The sequence below is a fragment of the Mobula hypostoma genome, chromosome 17 (genome assembly GCF_963921235.1).
Source record: "Mobula hypostoma chromosome 17, sMobHyp1.1, whole genome shotgun sequence".
NCBI lineage: Eukaryota > Metazoa > Chordata > Chondrichthyes > Myliobatiformes > Myliobatidae > Mobula > Mobula hypostoma.
In genome coordinates this window covers 13,394,651-13,422,632 of record NC_086113.1, presented here as the reverse complement: position 1 = coordinate 13,422,632, position 27,982 = coordinate 13,394,651, and the positions used below count along the sequence as shown (strand labels likewise).

Genomic DNA, 27,982 nt, shown 5'->3' with positions numbered 1-27,982 from the left:
CCACTTTTTGCATTCACTCTGCTCTTCTCTTCCATCAGGCAAAAGCTCACATCCCACCAGTCTCAAGGGCAGCTTCTATCCCATTGTTATCAGACTCCCTGAACGATCTCTTGTACAATTAGGTAGTCCCTCGACCTCACAGTCCACCTTGTTATGATATTCCACTTTATCATCTACCAGCACTGCACCTTCTTTGTAACTTCTGCACTTTATTCTGCACACACTTACTGTTTGACCTTGGTCTACCTCAGCGCACTGCGTTACGATCTGATCTGCATGAACAGTATGCAAGACAAGCATTTCACTGTATCTTGATACACATGACAATAATAAACCAACTGCAATGCCAAAACATAAAACTAGATACTAAACTGAACAAAATAAACATATTAAAGAGAAGTGAGTTGTGTTATCACAATGAACTAAGACTCCATTTGCCCCCTTATATGGTTGCAAGACATCCCAGAGTGAAATCTATGGGTGAGTAGGCATTGTGCCCTGGTGCGTTGGCCAATATTTGTATCTAAACTCACAGAATATTTAGTTGTTATCTTGGTGCTGTGTTTTTATCATTAGAGATGTGACTCCTTGGAGAGTCCTTTATTGCCTTTGGGTCAACAATGCTTTAACAGTTGACTAATGATTATCCACCGTGATGACACAGTGCCTCCAGCGGTAACCACCATTAGTGATCACCACCACCGATACCTCATTGTCCAGAGCTGTCACCACTTCATCCAGCAGCCTGAAAACCATACGTACCCCTAGAGAGGTTCAACCAGGCCCCCCAGTTCTGCCTCAAGACTGTGCTCTCGGTGAATCAGGGTCCACTTTGTGCCAGGGCCTTGAGCTGGCAATGCCTGGCCTCCTACCCACTCCGGCCACTTTCCTCAGACTTTCACAGTGGGAGGCCGCTGCTGGGAGATGAGATTTAAAGATTGGCCTTATTTGTTACATGTTCATCAAAATGCCGAAACATACAGTGAAATGCATAGATTGTGTCAACGACCAACATAGTCCAAGGATTGGGCTGAGTGCGGTCGTCAAGTGTCGCCATATTTCCAGCAAGCACCGAACTTGTCCACACATACTAACTCTAACCCATACGTCTCTGGACTGTGGGAGGAAACCCAGGCAAGAAAGTACAGGCTCCTTACATACCGGCAGGAATTGAGCCTCGACTGGTGATTGTGGCACGGTGGCATTGTGCTAACCGTGACACTATTGTGGCTTTGGCTGCAAGAACTTCCTTCTCGTTGGGGCATTGGCTTCCAGGATTATTTGTTTCTGTGCATGAAAGAAAAAAAAAATCACAGTTCCATGGACTGGATTTACGATACCAAGACTTGGTTAGCAAGCATCATATTGTTTCATAAAATAAACATTTTAATTAAACATTATGATGCTTACTAACGCATGCTCTGACTATCCTACTGGTCACAATACTCTATCTGACCTGGCAGAGGTTTTAGCTAGAGCACATTTAAATTCAAGTGGCCCAGATGGAGATACATCACTACCAATCGAGGCGTAGCGCGCCCTGTCCCTCCACTAGCCTGCAGGTCACCCTTGGGCAAGGTGTAGCACCTGTTCCTCCCAGCCCCCGATCAGGGTCACGTGCACCCGTGGGAGCAGGTGGTGGATGGTTGCATGAGCAGCTGGTGCATATCACAAGTCCTGGTTATGCGACCACTGACACCAGGCAGACACTCTCTGAAGAGTATTGATAAAGTCTGGGGTCACCTGTCTTGTAAAGACGCTGCCCAGAAGAAAGCAATGGCAAACCACTTCTGTAGAAAACATTTGACCAGACCAATCACGGCAAAGACCATGATCACCCACATAGTACGACATGGCACATTATGATAATATTTAAAATGTAGGCAATTGATATTTGCCTTGCATGTAATGAATTGTACACCTTTCACACATTTACTTGTAAATGAGGATACAGTGACTTAATATACCTTTGATCTAATAAACTGTTGATGAACTTAAGACCAATTTGATATCCTCTCGGTACCTGGCTTGCTGTTTTAGAAATAGAAAATGTCACACATCACCTTTAATTCTCTCTTTCCATGTTAATTCAATTTGACAGCAGACCCGTTTCTCTAAAGGTTTGGGAGCAGTGTATGGATTCAGAAATGCAGCATTGCCCAGATGTACATTATGTGTACACTTTTTTTTGAAAAGCGAGTAAACAATAGGGCAATCCCGTTCATTAAATGGAACCCTCGCTCTGCTTCATTCAGCATGTGCAGTAAGGATATCCTGTTAAACCAACAGAGATAACTGTGGAAATAAAGTCACTTCCTGACCAGCTGTTCAGCACTTAATTCATCAGGAAGCTTTCGCTTCCTTTTTGCCTCTCTTCACCCGTCTACATTGCTGATGGTGAGCTAATAATACAACCAAACGCCCAGCTGCTGAATGAAACCTCCTGAAATATGTTACTCATTAACTGTTGCCTGTTTATTTTTATCATCGTCATTTCATTCAGTCATAAAGATGAGTGTGAATGGCAGGGGACTCTGTGACCCTCTGTGTGCAGTGACATTCATCACCCCTCTCCACTCACCCTCTCTCCCCACCAAACCCCACCCCCCCATCACTTTCCACACTCACTGGTTGGCTTTCTATAAAGTTGGAAACATTATGCTTCTCTACTTTGCATTTTGTGCATTGGGTGGATTAAAATGAAATATTTGCTGTGGTCAGTGGATATTGGCGTACTGTTTCCTAGCTGCAGTGGAGAGGAAAAGGGAGAGTAGCCACATTATCTTTTCTCAGTTCCCCTGGTGTTCCTCCCACAGATCTCTGTCACTGTCTCAGCACCATCTGCTGAAGAGACCTTGGGTTGAGCTTTTGGTCATTCTAGACTCAGCTATTCCCCTGCTCTCAAGCCTCCCTCTGTAAACTTGAGCTTTTTATGCATATTAACTTTCACCAAAAGCCACTCACGTCACTGCTATGCTTGCTGATCTCAATAGGTCTCTGGCCTGTTGTGTTTCTTTTCCAAGCATTTGCTTGCTCACAAATCCATCAAAAGCCCCTTCCCTCCTTTCTCTGTAATGTCTACCAGACCTATAAACTTTGGAGAAATCCTCTGTTTTCTCGTCCAGTTGTTTAGCCCACTTTCCACCTAGATTAGGGCGGCACGGTAGCATACTGGTTAGCACGATGCTCTACGGAACCAGCGACCCGAGTTCAATTCCCGCCACTGTCTGTAAGGAGTTTCTACGTTCTCCCCGCGTCCTCGTGGGTTTCCTCCGGGTGCTCTGGTTTCCTCCCACGGTACAAAGACATACCAGTTTGTTGATTAATCGGTCATTGTGAATTGTCCCATGATTAGGCTAGGGTTAAATCGGGGATTGCTGGACTACACAGTTTGAAAAGCTGGAAGGGTCTATTCCACACACTATCTCAATAAGTAAATAAATCAATCAATCAATCCACGTGTGCAAACTCCTTACAATCAATTCACGCGTTGAGCCCCACAGGGAAAGCTTGAATAGGTTAGGACTTTATTACCTGGAATGTAGGAGAATGAAAGGAGATCTGAGAGGGGTACACAAGATTATGAGGAGTGTAGATCAGGTAAATGCAAGCAGGCTTTTTCCACTGAGGTTGGATGAGAGACTAAAAGTAGAGGTCATGGGTTAAGGGTGAAAGGTGAAATGTTTAAGGGGAACTTCCTCACTCAGAGTGATGTGAGTGTGAAACAAGTTGCCTGCGGAAGTGATGGATGCAGGTTCAATTTTAACACGAAAAATTTGGATGGGTACATGGATGGGAAGGTATAGACGGCTACAGTCCAGATGTGGATCAACAGGACTAAGCAGGATAACAGTTAGACATGGTTTAGATGGGCCGAATGGCCTGTTTCTGTGCTGTCGTGCTCCATGTCTGTGAGGAATTTTTTAAAGTGAAAGAAATTACTGTTCTGAACTAGGCTTCTCTGAGAAATAGTTGCAGGTTGGTCACTATAATTCTTTTCTGTTCCACCTAACTGCAAGCTAATCAAAAATTTTAAAATTAAAAAAAACTGCCAGCGGAACTCAGTAGGGCGAGCAGCATCGGTAGAAGTAAAGGGACAATCAGTGTTTCAGGTCAGGATCCTGCATCAGGACGGAGAGTGCAGAGGGAAGGTAACCAATAGATTCAGCTTCATTTATTTATCACATGTACAGTGAAATGCATTTCACCTTTCACCCTTAACCTATCATGTTTAGTTCTAGTCTCACCTAACCTCAGTGGGGAAAAAAGCCTGCTTGCATTTACCCTATTTATACCTGTCATAATTTGGGATACTTCTTTGCTGCAGTTTGGATACCTCATCCTCCTTTGCTCCAGGGAATGAAGTCCTAACCTTTTTAACTCTTCGCGATAACTCAGGTCCTCAAGTCCCAGCAACATCCTGTCTCTGTACTCCATCAATCTTATTGATATCTTTCCTTTAGGTGGGTGACCAGAACTTGCAGACTGCATCAGGATTTCCCTGTATTTTGCTGCATTGACTTTACCTCTACCTTCACAAGCCTCCCAGGGCCTGCTGTAGTGAAGCATCCCCACAGCACGATGCAGCCACCACCATGCTTCACGGTGGGGATGGTGTGTTTTTGATGATATGCGGCGTTTGACTTACACCAAACACAGCATTTAGTCTGATGACAAAAAAGCTCAATTTTGGTTTCATCAGACTATAGAACCTTCTGAATGTGGGAGACTTCAGCATCTCCCACATTCCTTCTGGCGAACCCTAGCCGAGATTTCATGTGATTTTTTTCTTTCAAAGGTGGCTTCCTCTTTGCCACTCTCCCATAAAGCTGCAACTGGTGAAGCTCCTGGGCAACAGTTGTTGTATGTGCAGACTCTCCCATCTCAGCCACTGAAGCTTATAACTCCTCCAGAGTCGCTGTAGGTCTCTCGGTAGCCTCCCTTACGAGTCCCCTTCTTGCACGGTCACTCAGTTTTTGAGGACAGCCTGCTCTAGGCAGATTTACAGCTGTGCCATATGCTTTCCATTTCTTGATGATTGAATATCCCCTTGGATTACAGTTAAGTCAGTGATTTTTAAATTTTCTTTTATCCTGTGCCTTTCAATAACTTCTTCACAGAGTTGCTTGGAGTGTTCTTTCTTCTTCATGGTGTAGTTTTTGCCACGATACTGACTCACCAACAGTTGGACCTTCCAGATACCAGTGTATTTTTACTACAATCAATTGAAACACCTTGTGTCCAAAAACAGATCCCCGTTTAACTAATTATGTGACTTCTAAAACCAGTTGGCTGCACCAGTGATGATTTGGTGTGTCTTATTAAAGGGGTGAATACATATGTAATCAATTATTTTGTGTTTTATATCTGTAATTAAATTAGATCACTTTGTAGAGATCTGTTTTGACTTTGACATGAAAGTCTTTTTGTGGTGATCACTGTCAAAAAAAAACAGCCAAATTAAATCCTCTGTGATTTAATGTTGTAAAACAATAAAGCATGAAAACTTCCGGGGGTGGGGGTGGGGTTGATGAATACGTGGAAGAGAACTGAAGAACTACTGTTTGGATTGTTTAATGAGGGAAAATAAACCACTGGGGTGGATTTTTCCAACCTGACTCCAGCACCAATGTCAGGAGTTTGCCTGATAATCCACTGGGGTTCTTGTTTCCTTTGAGGCCTTGTTTCTGACTGCAGTTGCTCCTGCGTTGCTCTGCTCTGTAGTACAGTCTCCACTACCTTTTCCAAGCTCTTGGTCCAGGAATCCGTGACAGATTAAACCCTCCACAACTACACTTCCTTCTCTAATAGATTGGAGTTACCAGCTACTGATTTGTTGCTTGTCCGTTCAGAAATCTGATGGCCGAGTGGAAGAAGCTGTTCCTGAAATGCTAGGGGTACCTTCAGGCTCCTGTACCCACTTCTTGATAGTAGCAGCGAGAAGAGGGGATGTGCAGGGTGATGGGGCATCCTTAATGGTGGTTGCTGCCTTTTCGAGACATCATCTTTCTAAGATGACGTGGATGCTGGAGAGGCTGGTGCCCATAATGGAGCTTGCATTTTTCTGCTGCTCTTTCTGATCCTGTGCAGTGGCCCCACCTTACCGGACGGCGATGCAACCAGTTAAAATGCTCTCCACAGTACATCTGTAGAAATTAGTGAGAAAACTTGATGACATGCCAAGTTTCCTCAAACCCCTAATGAAATATAACCGCTGTTGTGCCTTCTTTGTAATTGCATCAATATGTCGGGACCAGAATAGATTTTCAGAGACGTTGACACCCAGGAACTTCAAAACTGTTCACCCTTTCCACTGCTGATTCTTTGATAAGAACTTGTGTGTGTTCCTTCGAATTCCCATTCCTGATGTTCACAGTCAGCTCCTTGTTCTTACTGATGTTGAGGTTGTTGTTGCAACACCACTCAACCAGCTGATCTATCTCACTCCTGTACACCTTGTCACCATCTGAAATTCTGCAAACAACCTCCGAAAATCAAACCCCTGAGATTTCCTTTAAAATTTACCCCTCTCTCCTGAAACCTGCACCTTCTTGAAATGCCTCTGCCCAATGAATTACACCAACTATGGCTTTCTTAATTTTATAAGCTCAAAGTTCAAAGTAAATTTATTATCAAAGTACATATATGTTACCTTGTACCACCTTGAGATTCATTTTCTTGAAGCATTTACAGGGAACATACAATAGAATTTAACGAAAAACTATACATAAACAAAGAGCGATATTCAATAGGAGACAATCTGTGCAAGTGAAAGTAATACTAAGCTCATGAGTTGTAAAGTGTCTTTTAAAGTGATTGTAGAATCAATTCAGAGCTGTGGTGTTTGAAGTTATCCATGGCGGTTTGGAGCCTAATAGTTGGAGGGAAATAACTGTTCCTGAACCTGGTGGTGGTGTGGGATCTAAGATTTCTGTACTTTCTCCCCAGTGGTGGCAGTGAGAAGAGGGCACGGCCCAGATGGTGGGGGTCCTTGATATGGATGCTGCTTTCTTGTGGCAGTGCTCTATGTAAATGTAGTCACTGCTGTTGATAAACCTAAAAGGTTATCTCGCAGCCTCCTATGTTGAACAATGACAGATTTTATCAAACTTATTCATTTGTGAGTTCATGAACCCTTCGACAGTACCTCACTATTCCTCTCTTACACTATTTATGTATTGATTTATTTTTGTGACTTTTAGTATTTTTTTTAGATGTCTTGCACTGTACTTCTGCTACAAAACAACACGTTTCATGATCTATGTCAGTGATAATAAGCCTGATACTGAGATCTGTTGGAGAGTAAACCTGTCACTGTTCTAAAGCAAAAAAAAAACACAGTAGTAATGAATAAAGGATACAATAATACGTCATCCTCATTATTTGATGTGTCGTATGATGTGTTGATGACCATGATTGTTTTTGACAAATTTTTCTACAGAAATGGTTTGCCATTGTCTTAACAAGCTTGGTGACCCCAGCCATTATCAATACTCTTCAGGGTTGGTCTGCCTGGCGTCAGTGGTTGCATAACCAGGACTTGTGATATGCACCAGCTGCTCATATGACAATCCACCATCTTCTCCCATGGCTTCATATGACCTTGATCAGGGGGGTGGGGTGGGGGTGGGTGCTAAGCAGGTGGTACACCTTGCCCAAGGGTGACCTGCAGCCTAGTAGAGCGCCTTACACCTCCTTTGGTAGTGACGTATCTCCACCCCGCCATCCAAATGGAGTGTGTAGATACAGTAAATGGAAGCAAGCTTTCCCCACTGAGGTTGGGTGAGACTAGTTAGGGCGAAAGTGAAATATTTAAGGGGAACACGAAGGGGATTTTTTTCACTCAAAAGATAGAGTGAGCGTGGGACGAGCTTCCAGCAGAATTGCTGGATGCAGGTTCGATTTCAGCTTTTAAGGGAATTTTGGATAGATCCACAGACGGGAGGAGAATTGGAAGGCTATTGTCCTGGTGCAGGTCGATGCGACTATGCTGAACAATAGTTTAGCACAGACCAGATGGGCTGAAGGATTTGTGTCTGTGCTGTAGTGCTCTTTGAGTCTACTACTCTAAGAAAACTTATTTCAGTCTGAAAAATTTTCAGTTTCTTGTATTTTTAAATTAGACTTGCTGGCTTCAAGTTGGGGAAGGATGCCCAGCTGCATTATCTGTTGTAATATGAGGTTATACAGTGATGGAGTGGAATGGTTTAACGGGACTGGAACTAAACAGTTTTACTGGAAAAGTGTAGAAATGTTGTTCAAAGAAAGACTGACTCATGGCCTTTGGTGCTGAGACAAGAGACTGGGCAGGGATGGTGCATCAGAGTAAGAGGGTAATTTACCGGGCAGAAGTCAAGGTGATTGTTTAATTTGGTATTGGCTTAGTACAGTGAAAAGCATGATGTTCATACAAATCATTACACAGCGCATTAACATAGCACTGTGTAATGATTTAATCTGTCCAAAACAGTATGCATACAATAAGGTCAGACAATAACAATGCAGAATAAAGTGCAAAGGCTACTGAAAAAGTGCAGTGCAGCTGAAAAATAAAGTGCAAGATTATAACGAGGTAGATTGTGTCCATCTTGTCACACAAGAGATCTGTTCAAGAGTTTGAACAGAGTCTTGAGGGGACAAGAGGGGGTTGGGAAGGAGCTAGCTAGAATGGTTGATCAGATTAACTACCTGGCATGAAGTTTGAGACAAGAGGTGAGCGAGAATTATGAGTGAACTTGTCTTATCGTAATTATTGACACTGTTGACATTGTGCAATGTGTTTTGAGGCTATACAGTATGGGGGCGGGGGGTGTTAGTTAGGACCTGTCATGACAACCACAGGCATGGAAATATTTTGTTAAAATGCAATTGGTTCAGGGATGGGACTGATTTTTGATTCAGTGATTTGAATAGTAAACCCTTGATTGTTGGTAATTTAATTTAAAATATGTAGTTGGTTGAATGTTGAAACCTGCAGTTATATGGTGCTTTTCACTCCTACAGGACTTGCAGATAGCTTCATAATCAATGAATTTGCCTTGAAGTGTAGCTAATTATTGACATTACAGTTGGTGGCCATACTCCTGATGTTGTCCTCGGCCAGCATTACTGTATATTTCACCAAGACCTTGGAATTGTGCATTCTTGCCTGGCTCAGTCTGGCTTCTCATCCTTGAAATGTACATTTAGCACAACCTAATTAATGTTTAGCCTTGTTGGGACTGGTGCTCGTCCTCCACCTTTCTGCTCGTACTTGGTATTAATAAAATAAATAGTTTTGTTAGATCATTGTTTTTTATCCAGATTTGTTGAATCCTAATCATTAAGGGCAAAGATAACAGGAAACTTGCTGAAAAGTTTTGATATAATTTGTATGATGAAATAAACTAATACTAAATTTATAATTTGACCTTCATGTTGTTATTATGAACCCATTCTGCCCTCTGCTGGTCATAAAGTTTTCTTCGTGTGAATTCTCCCAGACTTAAGACAGACCATAAGACATAGGAGCAGAATTAGGCCATTCAGCCCATTGAGTCTGCTCTGCCATTCCATCATGGCAGATCCCGGATCACACTCAATCCCCAAGCACCTGCCTTCTCGCCATATCCTTCGATGCCCTGACTGATCAGGAAATGATCGACTTCCGCCTTAAATATATACACGGACATGACCTCCACCACAGTCTGTGGCAGAGCATTCCACAGATTCACTACTCTCCGGCAAAAAAAAAATCCTCCTTACCTCTGTTTTAAAGGGTCGGCCCTCAATTTTGAGGCTGTGCCCTCTCTTTCTGGATACCCCCACCATAGGAAGCATTCTCTCCGCATCCACCCTATCCAGTCCTTTCAACATCTGGTAGGTTTCAATTAGATTCCCCCGAATTCTTCTAAATTCTAGTGAGTTCAGGCCCAAAACTGCCAAATGCTCCTCGTACATTAACCCCTTCATTCCCAGAATTGTCCTCGTGAACCTCCTCTAGACCCTCTCCAATGACAACAGATCCTTTGAGAGATATGAGACCGAAAACTGTTGACAATACTTTAAGTGCAACCTGACTAGTGTCTTATAAAGGCTCAGCATTATTTCCTTGCTTTTATATTCTATTCCCCTTGAAATAAATGCTGACATTGAATTTGCCTTCTTTACCACAGACTCAACCTATAAATTAACCTTCTGGGAGTCTTGCATGAGGACTTCTAAGTCCCCCTGCACCTCTGATGTTTGAACCTTCTCCCCATTAATATAATAGTCCACACTATATTGTTCCTTTTACTAATGCATTATCATACAATTCTCATCACTGTATTCCATCTGCTTCTTTTCTGCCCATTCTTCCAATTTGTCCAAGTCCTGCTGCAATCGCGTTGCTTCCTCAGCACTACCTACCCATCCACCTATCTTTGTAACTTCTGCAAACTTTGCCTCAAAGTCCTCTTGATGTTCAAAGTTATTCCTGAGGCTTGGAAGGACTTCAGAGAGTTCTCCTTTTGCCTTGCTTATCTTCACTGGAAGAGACAGACACAATCATGCATCATTATGAATTAAGTGTATGCAGTATTAATGCATTTTAACGAATATCTCCATTTTAATAAATATCTCCATTGTGGCATTACCCACCTGGCAAACTGCCTTAACCAAAAACTTCCTTCTGGAAAGTGCTATAGGGCTATTAAAACAAAAAAACTATACTTCATCTTAAAAGTTTCTTCCCCCAGGCAGTTAATCTGATCATTCGAGCTAGCCCCACCCCTAACCCTCTCCATCTATTACCCCAGTCATGGCACTGTACTGTAAACACTTTTTATAGTTTTGTTTACTTAGCTGCTATTTATATACATTTTATTCCTTGTCATACTTTAATCTCTAACTTGATATTTTATATACTTCTTTCTTGTTGTTGAATGTTACTATTTTTTGTTGCATGTCACATCAACACACACCACAGCAGCTTCCTAATATGGGTAAATGAATAAAATTGATCCTCGATCCTGTTCTGAATGATCTGTAGACATGGACTGCTGCCTAGCTGTACTTAGTGTCTGTTCCTAGTTTTGTTTTGGCATTATAGATTTCTAAAGCTAAGAAGCAACTTAGTCATTTTGGTGTTAATTATGGGTTGGTCACATTTTATTGGTGGGTCAAATAAAAGTGTGATCAGGTTGGAATTTGTTGGATATTGACATAGTGTGTTAGACATAGTCATACTTTATTGAACCCGGGGGAAATTGGTTTTCGTTACAGTTGCACCATAAATAATAAATAGTAATAAAACCATAAATAGTTAAATAGTAATATGTAAATTATGCCAGTAAATTATGATACAAGTCCAGGACCAGCCTATTGGCTCAGGGTGTCTGACCCTCCAAGGGAGGAGTTGTAAAGTTTGATGGCCACAGGCAGGAATGACTTCCTATGATGCTCTGTGTTGCATCTCGGTGGAATGAGTCTCTGGCTGAATGTACTCCTGTGCCCACGCAGTACATTATGTAGTGGATGGGAGACATTGTCCAAGATGGCATGCAACTTGGACAGCATCCTCTTTTCAGACACCACCATGAGAGAGTCCAGTTCCATCCCCACAACATCACTGGCCTTACGAATGAGTTTGTTGATTCTGTTGGTGTCTGCTACCCTCAGCCTGCTGCCCCAGCACACAACAGCAAACACGATCACACTGGCCACCACAGACTCGTAGAACATCCTCAGCATCATCCGGCAGATGTTAAAGGACCTCAGTCTCCTCAGGAAATAGAGACGGTTCTGAGTGTTGGCACGTGACCAAGTGGTTAAGGCGTTCGTCTAGTGATCTGAAGGTCACTAGTTCGAACCCTGGCTGAGGTGGCGTGTTGTGTCCTTGAGCAAGGCACTTAACCACACATTGCTCTGCGACGACACCGGTGCCAAGCTGTATGGGTCCTAATGCCCTTCCCTTGGACAACATCGGTGGCGTGGAGAGGGGAGACATGCAGCATGGGCAACTGCCAGTCTTCCATACAACCTTGCCCAGGCCTGCGCCCTGGAAACCTTCCAAGGCGCAAATCCATGGTCTCACAAGACTAACAGATGCCTACAATATATGACATTAGTATAGCAACTTCACTAATTTGCAAGTTAGCAAAATGCTGACTTCAATTCAGCAATGTATTGTAATCTAACATACTGCCAGGGGGCTGCTTAGGCTTCTCCTAAATATGTACTCTACACTCAGTGGCCATGTCATTGCCTCCTGTATTTAATACAGTGGCCACTGAGTGTACAGTGCCAATAAAAAGTACTCCCCCCGTAAGTTTTCATGTTTTATCATTTTACAACATTGAATCACGGTGGATTTAATTTGGCTTTTTTTGGGCACTTATCACCAGAGAAAGACTCTTTCATGTCAAAGCATATCTCTACAAAGTGATTTAAATTAATTACAAATATAAAACACAAAATAATTGATTGCATAAGTATTCACCCCCTTTAATATGACACCCAAATCACTGATGCAGCCAGTTGGTTTTAGAAGTCACATAATTAGTTAAATGGGGATCTGTTTTTGGAGACTTGTGTGCAGTCAAGGTGTTTCAATTGATCGTAGTAAAAATACACCTGTATCTGGAAGGTCCAACAGCTGGTGAGTCAGTATCCTGGCAAAAACTACACCATGAAGGCAAAAGAGCACTCCAAGCAACTCCGCAAAAAGGTTATTGAAAAGCACAAGTCAGGAGATGGACACAAGAACATTTCCAAGTCACTGAATATCCCTTGGAGTACAGTTAAGTTAATCATCAAGAAATGGAAAGAATATGACACAGCTGAAAATCTGCTTAGAGCAGGCTGATCTCAAAACCTGAGAGACCATAGAAGAAGGAGACTAGTGAGGGAGGCCGCCAAAAGTCCTATGACAGCTCTGGAGGAGTTACAAGCTTCAGTGGCTGAGTTGGGAGAGACTGCGCGTACAACAACTGTTGCCGGGTGCTTCACCAGTTGCAGCTTTATGGGAGAGTGGCAAAGAGAAAGCCAAAGTTGAAAAAAACTCACATGAATTCTCAGCTAGAGTTTGCCAGAAGGAATGTGGGAGATGCTGAAGTCAGTTGGAAGAAGGTTCTTTGGTCTGATGAAATCCAAAATTCAGCTCTTTGGCCATCAGATTAAACACTATATTTGGCGTAAGCCAAAAACTGTACATCATCACAAACACACCATCCCTACCGTGAAGCATGGTGGTGGCTGCATCATGCTGTGGGGATGCTTCACTGCAGCAGGCCCTAGAAAGTTTATGAAGGTAGAGGGTACAATAAATGCAGCAAAATACAGGGAAATCCTGTGGAAAACCTGATGTAGTCTGTAAGAGAACTGTGACTTGGGAGAAGATTTGTTTTTCAGCAAGTTAATGATCCCAATCATAAAGCCAAAGCTACATAGGAATGACTTAAAAACAACAAAGTTAATGTCCTGGAGTGGCCAGGCCAAATCAGTGTCCAGACCTCAATCCAATTGAGAATTTGTGGCTGGACTTGAAAAGGGCTGTTCACTGACAATCCCCATACAATCTGACAGAGCTTGAGCAGTTTGTAAACAAGAATGTGGAAAAATTGCGGTGTCCAGATGCGCAAATCTGATAGAGACCTATCCACACAGACTCAAGGCTGTAATTGCTGCCAAAGATGTCTCTACTAAATACTGACTTGAAGGGGGTGAATACTTATGCAATCAAGTATGTTACGTTCGATATTTATAATTAATTTAGCTCACTTTGTAGAGATCTGTTTTCACTTTGATGTGAAAGTCTTCTTCTGTTGATTAGTGTCAAAAAATCCAAATTAAATCCACTGTGATGCAATGTTGTAAAACAATAAAACATGAAAACTTATGGGGGCAGGGGAATTCTTTTCATAGGCACTGTATGTCCGTGCTTTTCTGCTGCTGTACTTAAAGGTTGGATGTGCTGTGCGTCAGAGATGCTGTTCTGCACACCACTGTTGTAATACATGGTTACTTGAGTTACTGTCAGCTTGAACCTGTCTGACCCTTCTCCTCTGACCTCTCTCAATCAAAAGGTATTTTTGCTCACAGAACTGATGCTCGATAGGTGTTTCTGTTTTGTTTTTTCAACCATTCTCTGTAAACTCTAGGGACTGTTGTGTGTGCGTGAAAATTCCAAGAAGACAGCAGTTTCTGAGATACTCAAACCACCCCGCTTGGCACCAACAATCATTCCATGGAATCCTATTGAAGGATCTTGGTCTGAAACGTCAACTATTTATTCATTTCATACATGCTGCCTGACTGGCTGAATTCCTCCAGCATTTTGTGTGTTTTGCCTTGGATTTCCAACATCTGCAGATTTTCTCGTGTTTGTGATTCTACAGTCAAAGTCACTTGGATCGCATTTCTTCCCTGTTCTGATGTTTGGTCTGGACAACAACTGAATCTCTTGACCATGTCTGCATGCTCTTATGCACTGAATTGCTGCTTTATGATTGGCTAATTAGATATTTGTGTTAACGAGCAGATGTACAGGTTTATCTAATAAAGTGGCTACTGTTTTGTATAACATCTATTCATATTTCAGTTCTGTGAGCTAGATTAAAAGTCAGTGGAAGAATACACTTAAAATGAACTCTGGCTGCTAAAATTTTATCCATTTTATGCACTCAATTGCCATAAAGAAATGGCGATAACAACCCACTGATGGACTGATTTTAATCAACTGCATTATATTTTTAATATTTTGTGAAATGTTTCTTCACTGTGAAGGGAGATTTGATAGAGGTATATAAAATTGAGTCGTATATACAGGGTAAATGCAGGCAGGCTTTTTCCGCTGATGTAGAAATCATGGGTTAAGGGTTAAGGGTGAAAGGTGAAATGATCAAGGGGAACTTCTTCACACAGAGGGTAGAGCAATTGTGAAATGAGCTGTCAGTGGTGGATGTGGGTTCCATTTCAACATTTGTCTGTGGTGGCCAGTGCTATCATGTTTGCTGTTGTGTGCTGAGGCAGCAGGCTGAGGGTGGCAGACACCAACAGAATCAACAGACTCATTCATAAGGCCAGTGATGTTGTGGGGATGGAACTGGACTCTCTCACGGTGGTGTCTGAAAAGAGGATGCTGTCCAAGTTGTATGCCATCTTGGACAATGTCTCCCATCCACTACATAATGTACTGGGTGGGCACAGGAGTACATTCAGCCAGAGACTCATTCCACCGAGATGCAACACAGAGCATCATAGGAAGTCATTCCTGCCTATGGCCATCAAACTTTACAACTCCTCCCTTGGAGGGTCAGACACCCTGAGCCAATAGGCTGGTCCTGGACTTATTTCATAATTTACTGGCATAATTTACATATTACTATTTAACTATTTATGGTTTTATTACTATTTATTATTTATGGAGCAACTGTAACGAAAACCAATTTCCCCCGGGATTAATAAAGTATGACTATTTAAGAGACATTTGGATAGATACGTGGACGGGAGGAGTATGGGGGGCTAGCGTTCAAGTGCAAGTCAATGGGACTAGGCAGAATAATAGTTTGGCACATACTAGATGGGCCAAAAGGCCTGTTTCTGTGTTGTAATGGTCTATGTCTCTGACTAATTTTCTTTTATTTCTATTTTTTTTCAGGACGCCTTTGTCGAGCTTTATGGAAACAATGTGCAGCCTCTTTTCCACGTTCCATGGCCTTCGCTTAGGACTGTTTTGAGCGTTGCTGCAGTGGGGGCTTGTATAACCTTTGCTTACCTGGCCCATCAGTATTAGCCACGATTATTCAAGAGACCTTTATCAGGGCTGCTTGTAGGGGCACTTTCATATTACAAACTTGTGGTTTTTATCTATCGGGATCCAATTATCACTCTCCATCTCTCTCTTGTATTTATAATCATTGAAACTTTTCAGGTATGTCATTAGCTTTGATCTTGGTGGTGGTGTTTGGGAAAATGTTCACAGGAAGCAAATGGTAGAAGTACATCTAACCACGGGTTGGATTTCCTAAGGCTGGCTGGAATCTACATTTCATGAGGACTCTGTTGCTTGGTGTTCCACACACAGGAAAACGAGGACCCTGATTTTGGTCATGTCTCGCAATGAGGCATTACAACTAATTATAAAGCAGCGCCAGACAGATAAACACAGTGGATTTGTGTGATGGGTAGGCTCACAGTAACCCACTGAGCTGGTGTTGATAACGGAGGCTTAGGCAGCTGTGTGAACTAAGTCTCCTAATGAGGGTGAAATTCATTGTATTTTTTAAGCAATCTGCATAGAAGTATTTAACAGCCTCCAGTAGAATCTGCTTGAATGCCTGAGAAGTAGTTCTGCTAGATATGGAAATGTAACTGAATGGTTTAGTAGCATGGTTACTAAATTAACCATGAGAATAAACAGCGAGTGGGTATGACATGAGTACTTCACCAGCAGAATAGAAACATGATATTGAGCTTGCATTTAGAGCTGTTTGCGATGGAAATGTTCCTAATATATGAATTGATTAATTCAAGAATAAATTAGAAATGGGACAGGAAGGGGAGAAGAGCGTTTATCTGTTTTACAAAGTGAGGTTAATTGCTTATGTTGCCAATACAAGCACTGTTCCTTTTCTAAAGTGAACTATAAAGCGTACAATTTTCTCCAATATCTGATTTGGAATGTCATTTTGTAAAGTTTTCTGTGATTTAATGTGAAAAACATATTTAATGAACTTTAGATGTCAAGACAAAATTTTATAATATTATTTTTGCCATGGTTGCTATTGTATGAGATTAATTTTAAAACAAAGAAGTCCATTCCATTTCCTTTTAAACTTAACTTAAAAGTCAGTTTTATTTAAAGTTTACAGTTATTAACAAGCTGCTAAAAGGGAAGCTTCATCAAATATTTCTAAGTGGAATTAATACCAAAAGGTAATTCTGAATCAGTTGTGTGAATTTAAGATACAGTTCACTTTGGAAATTGCAGCTAGTTTTGAACCACTGGAGATTTGCAAAATTCTGCTCGCCACTGAAATGTGGAATATTCTGTCTTCAAAGAAGGAAGGTTGTGATTTTAGCTCATGGAAATGATTGCATGGGAAAACAAATCTTGCTTTGCTTTTTGAATGGAGCCTGACTTCAGCTTCTGTTGGGAAGCTCACTATTCTTTACAGTCTGACCAACTACAAATGACAACTGCAGCTTGAAGAGTCTGACAACTTGCACTGTGTTCTGATGCTCTCCGACTGGAGAACTTTACCACACTCTCTGAAAAGTCTGAAAATTAAAGTGAAATGAGGATTACCAGATACAATGGAAAAGCTAATCAGCTTGTAGGAGTGCTCTTATCTACTTACAGACATCAACGTCAACCTACCAGCATTAAAAAAAAGACAAAGTGAATGTAATATAAAGGAATAAGTACATCTGAAAACATCCTACAGCTATAACAGTATTGTACGCTCATGTGTGGAGTGATCGTAAGGGGTTATTAGGAATATTAAGTACATTTTGGAATAATAAGCTTGTATGTGGGTGAAAAAGATATTTCTGATCATTATACTTTCTGTAATTTGTATATGTTTGTGCATCTGCCGTGCACTCTCGTGTATCATTTCAGTAACAGGGTGGATGTGACCATGTCATTTTGGAAGCTGTGTGTTTGTATAGGATGTAATATGTTCTGTGACTTAGTGTCACCACTGTTTGCAAACTTCTGTGTTATTGTACTGTGTGCAATCTGTCACTCTGATGAGCTCTAATCTGGTAAAGTTTCAAACCTGGAAAAGAGCTTTTATAGGTGAAATAACCAGAAAAGCACCTGGTTTTATTGAGGTCAGGCATACAAATTATTGGCTTCTCAATCAAGAGCCAAGTCCAACCCAGCCCAAAATATTTTTGTGCTTTATTTTATTTTGGGGGGAGGAATTAAACTTACGTGGGATTTTTCTAACCCATCTTAGAAGCTCAGCAACAACAAATCAGAAGTATCTCCTTATCTTTAGTCTGAAATAGATCCCAGGTATAATAATATTGATTCTTTATTTAAAAAGGGCAAAATAAGCAGCTGCTGAAATTCCGTCACCAGACAGCTATTCAATAGCATGTGCGACGTTGTTCTGTAATACGTGATGCAAGGCAATGTCTGAAGTACAATGTCTGAAGACATGAAAATTAATTATATATTTGTTCAAAAATCTTTCTCCGTGGCATCTGGAATAAGTGAGGCCACCTTTACTGGACGGATTTGATTGATTCTCTTTTCAAAATTCATTATGAATATGTAAATATTGTTTCGGCAATAATCCTGGGCAGAGTTCACAGTCTTTGTGACTATTATGCAAAGCGTTCAGAATGAGAATCATGTTTATTTTCGCTAACATATAATGTGAAATTTGTTGTTTGCTCTTGTAGCAATTAGTAATTATTTACTTGGAGCAATATTTTTTCAAAATCATGATCAAAACATAGATCAGATTTCTAAAGTTACTGTTAATAGTTCATGGATTCTGCATTTTGAATAATGTAGGTGAGGCCTCCTCTCTGAACAGGAATTAATTGCTTTTGAGAAGTTTTAGCCTCTTTTTATTTAGTATACACCATAAAATTAATTCTTCCCTCCTCCCACTACTCACCTGCCTATCACCTCCCCTGGTGACCCTCCTCCTTCCCTTCCTTGCATGGTCCACTCTCCTGTCCTATCAGATTCCTTCTTCTCCAGCCCTTTAACCTTTCCTACCCACCTGACTTCACCCATCACCTTCAGGCTAGCCTCCTTCCCCTCCCCCCAGCTTTTTATTCTGGTGTTTTCCCCTTTCCTTTCCAGTCCTGAAGCAGGGCCTCGGCCCAAAACATCAACTGCTCATTCATTTCCATTGATGCTGAGTTCCTCCAGCATTTTGCGTGTGTTGCTTCAGTTAGCTGACTGCAATAAAACTCCGGTCTGTTGTATGATTTGGCAACTGGCTCGCTGGGTGCAGGTTCCTAATCTCCCTACAATTCCCCACGGCCGTAGTCCACGTGCTCTTTCGGAACTTGCTGGGTTCGGTGGAAAACTTATTATACTGCTACACTTTAAGCAAGTGAATTTAAAGAGTATTAATTAGAATAGCCTGGAAAGCTTGCTAGTCAGCACCACCAGAGTCCCATGTCTGCTAGATTAAAAACTTTACTGCAGTTGTTGATATTTCTAATGCAATAGACTATCAGGAAAATATACTTCCAACAGGTAATCTTGGAGTTGTACAGTACAGAAATGATCCCCAGCCCACCATTGCCCATTGCCCTTTGCCCTGATTCTCAATTGCCCGCATTAGGACTGCATCCTTCTATGTTATATTAAGGTAGTATAAGACATTGGTGAGGCCTAATTTGGAATATTGTGTGCAGTCCTGGTCGCCTACCTACGGGAAAGATATCAGTAAGATTGAAAGAGTACAGGGGAAAATGTATAAGAATGTTGCTGGGACTTGAGGACCTGAGTTATGGGGAGAGGTTGAATCAGTTAGAAATTTATCTCCTGGAGTGTAGGAGAATGAGGGGAGATTTGAAAGGGGTATATAAAATTATGAGGGTAATAGATAGGGTAAATCAAGGAGGCTTTTTCCACTGTGGTTGGGTGAGACTAGAACTCAAGATCGTGGGTTAAATGTTTGAGCAGGGCATGAGGGGGATCTTCTTCACGCAGAGGGTGGTGAGAGTTGATGGGACTAGGCAGTATAATACTTTGAGATAGATTAGATGAGCCTTTTTCTGTGCTGTAGTGCTCTATGTGTGTCTAAATGTCTCTTAAAGTAATCGTATCTGATTCCACCACCACTTCTTCTGGCATCACATTCCAGAAATCAATCACTGTCTCTGATTTTTTTTTAAAGGTGTACTTTAACCCTCAACTTCAAAGTAAAATTCATTATCAAAGTCTGTATGTGTCACCATACACTACCTTGAGATTCATTTTCCTGCAGGCATTTATAGGAAGATAAAGAAATACAGTAGAATTAACAAAAAGCTCTGGATAAATAAAGACTGGCAACAACCAATGAGCAGTTCGGGAGTCTGATGTCTGAACAGAATAATTGTCCACAAACTTGGTGGTGTGGAACTTGATGCTTCTGTATCTCCTGCTCGGTGGCAGCATTGAGAAGACAGCAAGGCCTGGCTGAGGGTTGTGAGGGGCAGGGGGCATCATTCATGATGGATGCTGCTTTCTTGTCGCAGTGCTCCTTGTAGATGTCCTCGTTGGTGGGGAGGGCTTTGCCTCTGATGGATTGGGCTGTATCCACTGCTTTCTGCAGACTTTTCCATCCTGAGTCTCCTGTCATCAATTAAACTGCAGCCTCTTGTTTTTGATGCCCACACCTCGGGAGAAAGACTTTGACCATCTACACCCATCAGGACACCCCTTAGCCTCTCTCGTTCCAGGGAAAATTAATCTAGCCGATTCCGTTTCCTTCTCATAATGGAAGTTCTCCAAGCCACATAACATCCTGGGGTGAATCTCCTCTGTACTGTCCCCAGCACAGTCAAATCCTTCCTTGGGCATGGTGACGAGAGCTGCACACAATACTGTTTTGTGAATAACATCCCAGCTCTTCAATGCCCAGACCTATGCATGCTCTATATGCCACCTTCACCATCCTATCCACGTGATTTGCCACTTTCAGGGAACTGTGGGCCAGGTCTCTTAGATCTCTATTCAACATTCCCGAGTACCTTATGTCCATCCCAAAATGCGCCACCATCGATTAATTTTCATCTGCTATCGCTCTGCGCATCTTTCCAATAGATCTATATTCTACTTTAGCTTTAGATAATCCTCACTATCCACACCACCAATTTTATTGTCAACAGCAAACTTTCTAATCATAACTTGATCATTCACAACCAAGTCATTCATGTACTGTATATGAAGTAGTCACAGGCTTCCAGTCTGGAAAAAACCCTACCATCATTACCCTTTGCCTTCTATCAATAAAGCCATCCTGCATTCCATGTGCCTTAATGTACAGGACCAGACCAAGGTATACAACCTTGATAAATGCCCCCATATAGACAATATCTACTGTACTAACATCTACCAATAATCTTGGTTACTTCCTTCAAAAAATTGATCGGAGTAGCGATACAGGATTTGCCCCTCAAAAGTCATGGCCGATTTTCCTTAACTGATCCTCACCTTTCAAAATGAATGTAACTCCAGAATTTTCTTCAGTAATTTCTCCATCACTGTTGTAAAGCTCACCAGCCCTTAGTAGAGAGATTTACCTGATGAGCTTTTTCGCTGTATTCTCCCACCTTTGCTGGTTAATGCTGGGGCAGCTCTAGCATCATTTGGAGGTGACAACACGATAAATAATTCTGACAAGATCCTTGTCAGGGTTTTATCCTTTGATACAAGTTCTGATAGAATGCACTTTCATGGGTTTAGATTGGAAAAAGTGTATATTTTCTGGATTTTCATTTTCTAGGAAGACGCAGGGATTATGTATTTTTTTAATATTTCTTTTTGTTTGGTGTGTTCTTCTTACTAATGGAAAAATTTAGTGAAGTTGGCTAGACCAACGTATCACTTAAGCTCACCGCACATTTAACCTAAACTTTTGCTAGCCGTTTTGTAATCGAAGTTGATTAATTTAAATATTGTCCTGATTGTTTGCATTTAGATCATTTGAGGTGGAAGAGTACTAGGAAAGATTCCAAATGGAAAGATAGTTGTCAAACCAAATGCAACTATTTAATCCATTAGACCTATCATTAAAGGTACTATAAATATAATGCTTTGAGTGGCATTCCACAGGTTGATTGAAGTCATCCGATGAAGCAAAGTTTGAGAACGTAGTACAAGTGGACACTCAAAATGGAAATGTAATCACATTAGTAATTGAGGATATCACAAGAATGGTAAAATCTATTCTTTGTGCCTGGAACATAGGTAGATATACACTCAGTGCACCTCCTGTGCCGAATAAAGTGATCCCTGAGTGTATATTTGTGGTTTTTGCTGCTGTAGCCCATCCACTTAAAGGATTGACATGTTGTGCATTCAGAGATGGCCTTCTGCACTCCACTGTCGTTTGAGATGCTGTCGCCTTCCTGACAGCTTGAACCGGTCTGACCATTCTTCTCTGACCACTCTCATTAACATGGTGTTAATGAGAACACACCGAACTGCTGCTACCTGGATGTTTTTTGTTTCTCACACCATTCTCTGCAAACTAGAGACAGCTGTGCATGAATATCCCAGGAGATCGGCAGTTTCTGAAATACTCAAGCTACTGCTGTCCGGCACCAACCATCAATCCATGATCACATTTCTTACCAATTCTGCTGTTTGGTCTGAACCTCTTGACAATGTCTGCATGCTTTTATCCATTGAGTTGCTGCCACATGATTGGCTGATTAGATATTTGCATTAGCGAGCAGGTGTACCTGGTGAAGTAGCCACTGAGTATAGATGATGTTTCCAGGTATGAAAAGGCAAAATCTGGTCAATATCAATTTGTTATACTTTAGTACTTCTAAACATCTTTATGCATAAGGCTGTTTCTTACATTGCAAACTTTGATTTAAATATTTTTTTAATGGTAATGAGGTCAGCTAATTGTAAAATGGAATTTATTGAGGACAAATATTTTAGCGTTGTATGTCAGCTACATGAATAAGTGGGACAACATTTTAAGTATGTGAATAATCAAAGAAACGGAATAAAGGAAATGAGTGCTGCATCTGTGGAGGCCAAGTCTTTATGTATATTTAAAGCAGAGGATGATAGATTCTTGATTGGTCAGGGCAGGAAAAGAAATGGGGAGAAGGCAGAAGATTTGGGGCTGAGGGGAAGGTTGGATCAGCCATGATGGAATGGTGGAGCTGTCTTGATAGGCCAAATGGCCTAACTCTGCTCCTAAATTTTATGGCCTTATGGTCTAAGGAGGATTTGCATTTGCATATCAGATTTCAGCGTGTTCTAAAGTACTTGCCAAAAATGAACATGTAAAATGCAGTTAATGTTATAAGATATAAAGGGTTACAGCTAGTTTGCATACTATAAATACCTAGAATCAACAGTAATTGAGGGCTAAACATTGATGATTATCACCCTTCCCTTATGCAAAGTTGTTCCATACAGTATCTGCATAGACCCCTGATTTGGTGTGTTATCCTGATGAAATTTCCTACAACAGAAACACTCCAGAGGTTTGAATATGAAAATCATTTAACTTCCTTGTGCAGTACCAAAGGAGATGATGGATATTCTCTCACATGAAATCTTAACTGAAGGTCTTGTCTATTTTTCCAACTGTGCATAGAGATAATTTGGTAGTTTTAAAGTTCAAAGTAAATTTGTTCTCAAAGTACATGTATGTCACCATATACAACCCTGAGATACATTTTCTTGCGGGCATACTCAGTAAACCCATAGAATAATAACCATAGCAGAATCAGTGAAAGATTGCACCAATTTGAATGTTCAACTAGTGTGCAAAAGACAACAAACTGCAAATATAAAAAGAAAGAAATAATAATAAATAAATAAGCAACAATTATTGAGAACATGAGATGAAGTGTCCTTGAAAGTAAGTCTGTAGGTTGTGAGAACGTGAATAATGGGGCAAGTGAAGTAGAATGAAGTTATCCTTTGATTCAAGAGCCTGATGGTTGTGAGTAGTGACTGCTCCTGAATCTGGTGGTGTGAGTCCTGAGGCTCTTGTACCTTCTTTCTGATGGCAGAAGTGAGAAGAGAGCATGTCTCGGGTAGTGGGAGTCCCTGATGATGTATGCTGCTTTCCTGTGGCATTTCATTAGAAGTGCTCAATGGTGGGGAGGGCTTTACCAGTGATGGACTGGGCCATACCCACATATCTGTTCAAGGGCATTGCTGTTTCCATACCAGGCTGTTTGCAGCCAGTCAATATACTCTCCACCACACGTCTAGAGAAGTTTTATCAAAGAGAGAAGAGGGAGGGAATTATCTGCATTGTTCTTGCTAATTCTTATTTATATCTCACTAAAGCAGTATATCGGGTCATTGTCTGATTACTGTTTGTGGGTGTTTGCTCTTTGCAAACTGGCTCTTCCACTGCCTACAGTGTAGCATTTGCTGCACTTCTGAAGTGCTTCATTGCCTACAAGGTGCTTTACGACATCCTGAAATATGAAATTTCGAAGTAAATTTATTATCAAGTACGTATATGTCACCATATACTACTTGAGATTCATTTTCTTGTGGGCATTTTCAGTAGAACAAAGAAATACAATAGAATCAATGAAAAACTACTCAAAATAGACTGAAAACAACCAATGTGCAAAATAAGACACTGTGCAAATGCAAAACAGAGAAATAATAATAATAATAAATACATAAATAATCCTGAGAGCGTGAGTCCTTGAAAGGTGCTATTTAAATACAGATCAGGTTTCCAACTTGCTTTTTGTCTCTTTGGTCATTCCGTACTAAAAATGTTTTTCATTAGTTTATCGCCCTGATATACAAGTTTTTGGTACTTAACAAATTACATTCTTGTAAATAGTTTGTATATAAATTGACTATTAATTCAACCAGTGTTTTCCTCTTTTATTTTCAACCACAGGCAACTTGTTTCAACTGATTTATAATTGAACAGGTATCTTACACTGATGCACTTGTGAAAGATTAAGTTCTACTTAATTTAGAAGTTTTTTGGCTGTTGTGGGAGCCATTGCCGCTATCTCATATTGATTGCAGAATATTTAATGATTGTTGTCGCCCTCCTCCATCCAGTACCACAACAATATTAGGCACAGTTAAGTAGAAAGAGATTTGGTCACTATTTTTAACTGAGTCCACAAAAAAAACCAAAATAGTCCAAGTTTCACAGTCAGCTATAAATTGAGTAATTTTGCAATCAAAATCCAACCATTTCTGAGGTGTGGCTTTCTACTGATGTTATTCTGATATTAGTTTGTGGGGAGGTTTCAGGTGTCTAGAAACAATCATCATACAGACCATGAAATCTACTACAAATCTCTCATACTTATTAAACTAGACTGTATCAACTGGAATTCACTCATTCCAGTTATAGAGCTCTGATCGAGTCAAACACATGGAATCTATTTTTAAATATAAAAATGTTTTAATCTTGGAATGGAGAACTTGAGAGTCCATAATAATTCAAGTGATTTTTCAAGATCAGTAATTATGACTTAATAAAAGCACTTTTTAAAAACTCGCTCCATCTTAAGCATCTAGGTCTTTTTGTACAGCAAGAATGTTGCATCAAAATTTGAAGTTAACATAAGTTAATATCAGTAATTTTACAACTTTTCCTGTCTTAGTCAACTTAAAATAACCCTTTGTATTGTACTTAGTATAGTAGGATACTGACTTCGTATAGCCCTTAGAAGAGGGTCTCATTGCCAGTAATTCTTGTATTGCAGTTTCATTTTGCATGTGAAAACATCTGAAATCTCTGGCAGTTGTACAGTGCAGTGACAGAGAATACTTCATTACAAAGGCAAAATCTGGATTTATTTTTGTTTGAAAAGATAGCTGGATGTTTGTTTGAAATATTAGATGTTAAGAGTTTATATTCATTTGAGAGCTGCTCATACTGATTAATGTGAGATTGATAAAAATGTTTTGATCAGATTTTTCCTGTGGTAATCTATGATTTCCTTAAATAATTTTCCTCTATGTTTTCCTGTACGTATCTGAAATATATCAAACTGCTAAATGTCAGAATTAAGAGTGTTGGTGTTTCAAGCCTCTATAAATATAGGTAACCAAAATTAGAAATTATGCTGGGAAAAATGTTTTGTTCATGGAAAGAAAATCATCTCTCTTGTGTGTATGGCAGCTGGGGGAAAAATATTCTGGAATGTACATTTGCAAGTTCAGTGCTTTTTCATTATTGATTTGATGTGTTGTTCAATATGTCCTGTTAAATATTGAAATGTTCACAAGCCTAGAAATGCTGCACACTTTGACAGTGGTGTTTCAAAGACATATTTGCTAGTAAATAGCTACCCAACACCTCACCCTGCATTTTACGGCAGCGTGTCAAAAACTTGTATATAATAGGGACTTTATATAAGCTACACATTACATATTTGTTTAATTAGTATGAGAAGTGTCAAATATCCAGAATTCCGTTTTTTAAAAAAATCAAAATGTATGATTTTGGAGTAGTAAATGCTTACACATACTGAGTTTGTAAACCAAAGTACTTAAATTTTTTTTAAACATACTTAATTGATTGTTTGTAATAGTTGTCAAAAAAATCTTGTAGATATCTGCTTAAACATAGTCCACCTACTTCCTTAGTGTATAGATTATATTGCACAGAATAAAAAAAACATAATTATTGTCTTTTGTTGCTTTTTATTGAAAACTATATTTATTTTGTTGTGTCATCAGTCTAACGGAGGGGGGAGGTGTGGTGGCAGAAACCTCAAGCCTTCAAAAGACACAGTTTAGGAGTTAAATGCAAATTTGGAGAGCGCGGTAGATGAGGAGACAAGATCGTGCATCAATAAGGAAACAAGATCGTGTTGTTTGTATTTTTGTGCAGGAGGGGGAATTTGGGTGTCGATGTGCCTGATCTGTTTTGTTCCTTTTATGTGTTGAGGGATTTGGGGGTTGATGTGCTTGGTCCGTTTTGCTTGGTTTTTGTGCGGGAGGAAGGAATTGGGGGTGAATGTGCCTGATCCATTTTGCTTGTAACACACATAAAAGTTGCTGGTGAACGCAGCAGGCCAGGCAGCATCTCTAAGAAGAGGTACATCGACTGTACCTCTTCCTAGAGATGCTGCCTGGCCTGCTGCGTTCACCAGCAACTTTTATGTGTGTTGCTTGAATTTCCAGCATCTGCAGAATTCCTCGTGTTTGCCATTTTGCTTATGTTTTTTTTGTGCAAGAGGAGGGATTTGGGGCTTGATGTGCCTGTTCTGTTTTGTTTTTGCGGGGAAGTAGATGATTGTGCTGCCTTTCTTTTCCTTCTTGGATTCCTGGCTACCCAGAGAACTGAAGAATTTCAGAGATAATAAAATGAACCTTTGAAGAAAAGGCAACAACGCTTAGTCAACTGAAAGTCAAAGTTTCCTGATAATAAATAAATTCTGTTTCCATGCTGAGTTTGGGATTAATTTTACTTATTTTGAGAATGGTACCATGAATAATCCTTATTGGTCATTCCCAATGTGTCATAAATTTCTCTTCTGATGTATAAAGATCATCGGCATAATGGAACAATAGACCTCCCGTGGTGCTAACCTTATGACATTTATCATAAGCATTCAAAACCACATTTCAGACACCTCATTTCCCCTTCTATATTCTTACACCTCCACTGCCTTCTGCTCCTACTACCAACCATTCATCTTTGATATGATGTTCCAAAGCGATGAGTTGTGAGAATACTCACTTAACAGACGTCTGTACTTCCTGCCCGATGGTAGTAGCAAGAAGTGGGCATGGCCTGGATAGTGGGGTTTTTTAATGATGGATGCTGCTTTCTTGTGGCAGCGTTCCTTGTAAATATGTTCAAAGGTGGGGAAGCCTTTGCTGATGGACTGGGCTGTGCCAACACTTTCTGTGGCCTATTCTGTTCCTGGGCATTGGTGTTTCCACACCAAGCTGTGAAGCAAGCAGTTAGGGTTCTCTCCACTGTGCATCTATCAAAGTTTAAATAAACACAAAATACTCTGCAGATGCTGGGGTCAAAGCAACACTCACAACACGCTGGAGGAACTCAGCAGGTTAGGCAGCATCCGTGGAAACGCTCAGTCAACGTTTTGGGCCGGAACCCTTCGTCAGGACTGAAGAGTGAATGGGCAGAGGCCCTATAAAGAAGGTGGGGGGAGGGTGGGAAGGAAAAGGCTGGAAGGTTCCAGGTGAAAAACCAGTAAGGGGAAAGATAAAGGGGTGGGGAAGGGGATAGGCAGGAAAGGTGAACAAGGAATAGGGGAAAGCACGATGGGTAGTAGAAGGAGGCAGAACCATGAGGGAGGTGATAGGCAGCTGGGGGAGGGGGCAGAGTGAAAC

The 27,982-nt window shown here is 40.8% G+C and overlaps 1 protein-coding gene across 2 annotated transcripts in view; it reads left to right on the top strand.

Moving 5' to 3' along the window:
• Positions 1-27,982, top strand: part of LOC134357858 (apoptosis regulator Bcl-2-like) — a 176,834-nt gene that overhangs the window by 123,056 nt on the left and 25,796 nt on the right. Inside the window, exon 2 of one of the 2 annotated variants that reach the window (XM_063069577.1) lies at positions 15,620-26,302. The exons of the other annotated variant lie outside the window; for it this stretch is intronic. Within the exon in view, the coding sequence (XP_062925647.1) occupies positions 15,620-15,754 (135 nt within the window). The 3' untranslated portion in view covers positions 15,755-26,302. Of the gene's footprint in view, positions 1-15,619; positions 26,303-27,982 lie in introns of those variants that run through there. 2 annotated transcript variants of the gene reach the window in all.